At 42.5% G+C, this 6,177-nt stretch overlaps 1 protein-coding gene across 1 annotated transcript; it reads left to right on the plus strand.

Moving 5' to 3' along the window:
• Positions 1–207: 207 nt before the first annotated feature.
• Positions 208–5,817, plus strand: LOC138904611 (uncharacterized). The gene is made up of 5 exons (XM_070193116.1): positions 208–388; positions 758–897; positions 1,012–1,197; positions 4,221–4,898; positions 5,515–5,817. The coding sequence occupies exons 1-5, from the start codon at positions 208–210 to the stop codon at positions 5,815–5,817; spliced, it is 1,488 nt and encodes a 495-aa protein (XP_070049217.1).
• Positions 5,818–6,177: the final 360 nt, after the last annotated feature.

Genomic DNA, 6,177 nt, shown 5'->3' on the forward strand with positions numbered 1-6,177 from the left:
TACATCAGTCAGAACCCAAAGAAATGGGTTAATTTGGTGAGCATGGCATCAGATTTCATAGATCGGTTCAGGTTTAACATAGAAAATGCACCAGACATTTTCTATATTCAGAATCTCAAGAAGAGGCCAACGGAAACTTTCCACGAGTATGCTACTCGGTGGAGGTATGAAGCTACAAAAGTAAGGCCAGCACTAGAATAAGAACAGATGAATAAGTTCTTTGTCAGAGCTCAAGATCCGCAATACTACGAAAGACTGATGGTTATTGAAAACCATAAATTTTCTGACATAATCAAATTGGGAGAAAGAATAGAAGATGGAATCAAAAGTGGAATGGTGACAAATGTTGAAGCACTCCAAGCCACAAATAAAGCCTTACAGTCAAGAGGTATCTCCAAGAAGAAAGAAGTAGGTGCGGTGATGGTAGCCCAAGGTCCAAAGTCTCCTCTTACATACCAAACACCTCCACCCACATATCAGCCTTCACCTCCCAGCTACCAACGACCTACCGCCACTTACCATACCTATAACACCCAACTAGCATACTACCACTCACCACTAGCCCGCCAAAACTACCAAAAACCTAGACCTAGTTTCGATCGCAGACCACCCAGACAATACACCCCAATTGCTGAACCTATAGACCAGTTGTACGAGAGACTGAAGGTTGCCGGTTATATCACTCTCATTCCCGTTGTTGCTATGGAAAACTCTTCCCAGTGGATTAACCCAAATAATACATGTTCCTATCACTCAGGCATGAAAGGTCATACTATTGATGAGTGTCGTACTTTGAAGGATAAGATTCAGAAATTAATTGACATCAAATTCATACAGGCAAAGGAGGCTACACCCAATGTCCGTAACAATCGTCTCCCAAATCACAGGGGTGGAGGGGTAAATGTGATAAAGACCGATAAAGAATGGGACTCAGAGGGGTCAATTGGACTCATTCGAGAAGGGGATAATTCTGAAACATCTCCAGTCACTCTCACACCTATCATGGTATAGACTCAGGCACCAATTGAAGTTGAGGTAGTTGCACCAACTCTGTTTGAGGTTGAAGTAACAACACCCATCACCGTGGTGGTAGCACATACGCCATCTTATAAGTCTAATGTTATACCATGGGATTATGTTGCAGAAGCAAGAAGGAAAGGAAAGGCAAAAATGGAAGAAATAGGTGCGCAGCGCAAGGCATGACCAGAACTGGTAGGATTTATACACCCGACAATTTGGGAGGAACAAGCAAAGAAGCCGCCTCTAAACCGCCTGTCATTGAGACTGGCCCAGATGATCTTTAGAGAAAGGTGCAGGCAAGAGAGTATTCTGTGGTTGATCATCTGAACAAAACTCCTGCTCAAATATCCATTTTATCACTGCTACAAAACTCTGAGGCACATAGGAATGCCCTGATGAAGGTGTTGAATGAAGTCTATGTACCCAACAACATCACCAGTGGAGAGATGGCCAACATGGTAGGCAAGTGTTGGAAAGCCATAAGATCACTTTTCATGAAGACGAGCTGCCACCAGAAGGACTAAGTCATAACAGGGCACTGCATATCACAGTGTAGTTTGAGGACAAGTTCATTGTCAGAGTCCTGATAGATGGGGGTTCGAGTCTCAACATATGTCCACTAACTACTCTGAAAAGATTGGGTAAAGGCATGTACGAGATACGAGTAGAAAGTATGAATGTGAAAGCATTTGATGGGTCTCAAAGGGCCACAATTGGGGAGACCAATCTCAGCCTACAGATGGGCCTAACCTGGTTTGATGTTGAGTTTCAAGTGTTGGACATATCTGCTACCTACAATCTATTATTGGGACGACCTTGGATACATGTCGCTGGGGCCGTAGCCTCTCCTCTACATCAGGTCGTGAAGTTTGAGTGGAACCATCAGGAAGTGATCATCCATGGGGACGGAAGTAATCCCATTTACACCAATCAAACTATTCTGGTCATAGAGAATAGAAGGAAGTTGGGTGGAGAAACATACCATCGCATCGAGTGCGTCAACGCAATTGAAAAGGACAAATGCTGGAGCAGTAAGATAGAAGGCATATTAACATGGACATGGTATGAACCTGGCAAGGGTCTCGGTAAGAATCTCTAGGGGATCACCAAATCGATACAGCTAAAGCATCACGGCACAACTTTTAGGCTTGGGTATGAATACATCTGGCACGAGTATCAGAATTGGTCGCCGCCATGGCGTGGCCCTTATTACCCTCTAGAGCAATCAGTACCACATTTGAGCCAGTCATTTCATCAAGCTGACATAATGTGGGAATCCGAAAAAGATGAAGTTCTAGCTGGCATAAGGAATCTATTTTTGGATGATGAAGACATGGATTGCAGTGCGATAGTTGAGGAGGAGGAGGGGGAGGAGGTAGGCCTTATTATTCAGACCGTGGAGAAGGGAGTTGTTCTCAAGAATTAGACTGCTGCACCATCAAGGGCCCGTCGAGTTCCTGGGTAGCCTGGAAATTAGCATCATTTATTTTTGAAAACAATTTTATGGGCATTTAAGACATTTTTAGTATTTTATTTTTAAACGTATTTTGTTTTGAAATAATTGCTCAAGTCATCGAGCTGTACTTGTTTGACGTTTTCAAGATTTATTTAATGCATTGTTATTTTTAGTATTTATTATTATTCTTTACATTTTTTCTCTACAGCATTATTATTACCTATCCAGATGAACATACGACTGTGACATGTAATGAGACAACGCAACATAAGGATAGTGATTCAGAGGATCTGGAAGAGGATATAATACCCGAGGAAATTGTCAGAGAAGTGGAAAACTTTGAAAACAAGCCTAAGTCCAATTTGGATGAGACCGAAACAGTTAATTTGGGAGACTCTAAAACAGTCAAGGAAACGCGTGTAAGCATTCACCTATCACTGTCAGAGAAGGAAGAGTAAGTCCAGTTCTTGAATGAGTATGAGGATATTTTTGCATGGTCCTATGATGATATGACCGGTTTGAGCACGTCCATAGTGGCTCATAAACTACCTACCAACCCTATGTGTCCACCTATAAAGCAGAAGCTCAAAAATTTCAAACCAGATATGAGTCTGAAAATAAAGGAGGAAGTCACCAAGCAGATCAAAACCAAGGTTCTCAGAGTGGTTGAATATCCGACCTGGTTGGCTAACATTGAGTCAGTTCCAAAGAAAGATGGGAAAGTCAGAGTGTGTGTCGACTATCGGGATTTAAACAAAGCAAGTCCCAAAGATGATTTCCCTTTGCCCAATATACACATACTGATTGACAAATGTGCCAAGCATGAACTCCAATCCTTTATGGATTGCTTCGCGGGATATCATCAGATCTGGATGGATGAAGAAGATGCCGAAAAGACAGCCTTTGTTACACCATGGGGAGTATATTGTTACAAAATTATGTCGTTTGGCCTAAAGAATGCTGGAGCTACCTTTATGAGGGCCATGACAATCATTTTTCACGACATGAAACACAAGGAGATAGAGGTGTGCGTGGATGACGTCATCATCAAATCCAAGAGAAGCATAGATCATATAGCAAATTTGAGGAAATTCTTTGATCGACTTGGAAGATACAACTTGAAACTAAATCCCGCAAAATGTGCCTTCGGAGTCCCTACTAGAAAGTTGTTAGGGTTCATCGTCAGCCGCCGAGGAATTGAGCTAGACCCGTCAAAGGTCAAGGCTATCCAAGATTTGCCACCTCCAAACAACAAGAAAGATGTGATAGGTTTCTTGGGTGTCTCAATTACATCAGCCGTATCAGAGCACAATCAACTGTGATCTGTGAACTGATTTTCAAAATGTTAAAGAAAGACGTTGCAATAAGTTGGACTGAAGAATGCCAGAAAGCCTTTGACAAGATCAAGGAATATTTATCCAAACCACCTATTCTAGTCCCACCGGAACCTGGGTGACCTCTGCTACTCTATTTATCTGTACTGGATGGGGCTTTCGGATGTGTCTTGGGACAACACGACGAGACGGGAAGAAAGGAACAGGCCATATACTATCTAAGTAAGAAGTTCACACCCTACGAAGCATGATATTCTTTGCTGGAGTAAACCTGTTGTGCTTTGACGTGGATAGCTCAGAAGTTGAGGCACTACTTCTGTGCCTACACCACATATCTCATATCAAGAATGGATCCGTTAAAATACATCTTCTAGAAACCCATGCCTACGTGAAAGTTGGCTAAATGGCAGATACTACTGAGTGAGTTCGACATCATCTATGTAACTCAAAAGGCGGTCAAGGGGAAAGCGTTGGCAGATCATCTGGTAGAAAATCATGTGGGTAGAGAATACGAACCACTGAAAACGTATTTTCCCGATGAAGATGTATCATTCGTAGGAGAAGATATCACCGAAACCTATTGGAGAATGTTCTTCGATGGAGATGCAAACTTCAAAGGAGTAGGTATTAGAGCAGTTTTAGTGTCAGAAGCAGATCAACACTATCCAGTATCTGCAAAGCTCAGGTTTCCATGTACCAACAATATGGCAGAATATGAGGCCTGCATCTTGGGGCTCAATTTAGCCATTGACATGAACGTTCAGGAATTGCTGGTAATTGGAGATTCAGACTTTATGGTACATCAGGTTCTAGGAGAATGGGCTACAAAGAATACCAAAATATTGCCATATTTCTACTACGTACAAGAGTTGATGAAAAGATTCACAAAAAGAGAGTTCAAACATGTTCCGAGAATCCAGAATGAGTTCGCAGATGCATTGGCCACTCTATATTCCATGATACAACACCCAGACAAGAATTTCATCGATCCTATTCCAGTAGGGATCCATAATCAACCATCTTCTTGTGCTCATGTTGAAGAAGAAACTGATGGGAATCCGTGGTTCCATGATATCAAAGAATACTTGGCAAAAGGAGAGCACCCGGAGCACGCAAATCATACTCAGAAACGCACACTCCTAAGATTGTCCAACCATTTCTTCCAAAGTGGAGGAATTCTGTGTAGAAGGACTCCAGATCTAGGATTATTACGGTGTGTCGACGCCAAGGAAGCATCCAAATTGCTCGAAGAGATACATGCCAGAACTTGCGGACCACACATGAATGGCTTTGTTTTAGCCAAGAAGATATTAAGAGCAGGATATTTCTGGATGACTATGGAAACGGACCATATCAGGTATGTCCAAAAGTGCCATCAATGCCAAGTACATGCAGATATGATACGAGTGCCACCCAATGAACTCAATGCAACAAGTGCACCTTGGCCTTTCTCCGCTTGGGGAATGGATGTCAACACTCCAATCGAACTCGTCGCTTCAAATGGGCACAGGTTCATTCTAGTGGCCATAGACTATTTCACAAAATGGGTTGAAGCCGCATCTTACAAGGATATAACTAAAAAGGTCGTCGCAGATTTCGTTAGGGATCGTATTGTCTGTCGATTCGGGGCACCGGAGTCAATCATCACCAACAACGCCCAACCTTAACAGTGATTTAATGAAATCCATGTATGAAACCTTCAAGATCAAGCATAAGAATTCCACAGCATACAGGCCACAAATGAATGGAGCTGTGGAAGCCGCCAATAAGAACATCAAGAAGATATTAAGGAAGATGGTAGATAATCACAAACAATGGCATGAGAATTTACCGTTTTCCCTACCTGGATATCGTACCACGGTTCTCACATCAACTGGGGCATTTCCATATTTGCTGGTCTATGGCACTGAAGTCGTCATTCCCGCCGAAGTAGAAATTTCTTCTTTGAGAATCATACAAGAGGCTGACCTCAGTGATGCAGAATGGATACAAAGTCGCTATGAATAAATGGCTCTCATTGATGGGAAATGAATGAATGCGGTATGTCATGGTCAAGTTTACCAGAATAGAATATCTAAAGCTTTCAACAAAAGGGGCGGGCCTAGACAATTCACGCTAGGGCAGCTGGTGCTGAAGCGGATCTTCCCGCATCAAGATGAAGCCAAAGGTAAATTTTTACCCAATTGGCAAGGGCCCTACATGGTTCATAGAGTACTAACAGGAGGAGCGCTCATACTCACAGAGATGGACGGAGAAGTTTGGTCAAAACCTATCAACTCAGACGCAGTCAAGAGATACTATGTTTAGATTGTTTACATTTCTTCATCTGATATAACTGAACTACGCTCGACCTGATTCCCGTTTAAG

This window comes from Nicotiana tomentosiformis, chromosome 2, assembly GCF_000390325.3.
Source record: "Nicotiana tomentosiformis chromosome 2, ASM39032v3, whole genome shotgun sequence".
NCBI lineage: Eukaryota > Viridiplantae > Streptophyta > Magnoliopsida > Solanales > Solanaceae > Nicotiana > Nicotiana tomentosiformis.

What these genes read in the sequence shown, in the direction of transcription:
- LOC138904611 (XM_070193116.1), top strand. Translation starts at nt 208, where the DNA reads ATGAATAAGTTCTTTGTCAGAGCTCAAGATCCGCAATACTACGAAAGA. An exon ending in CAAATCACAGGGGTGGAGGG is followed by an intron (nt 898 to 1,011) that starts GTAAATGTGATA and finishes ATCATGGTATAG; the next exon opens with ACTCAGGCACCAATTGAAGT. An exon ending in ATGATATCAAAGAATACTTG is followed by an intron (nt 4,899 to 5,514) that starts GCAAAAGGAGAG and finishes GAAACCTTCAAG; the next exon opens with ATCAAGCATAAGAATTCCAC.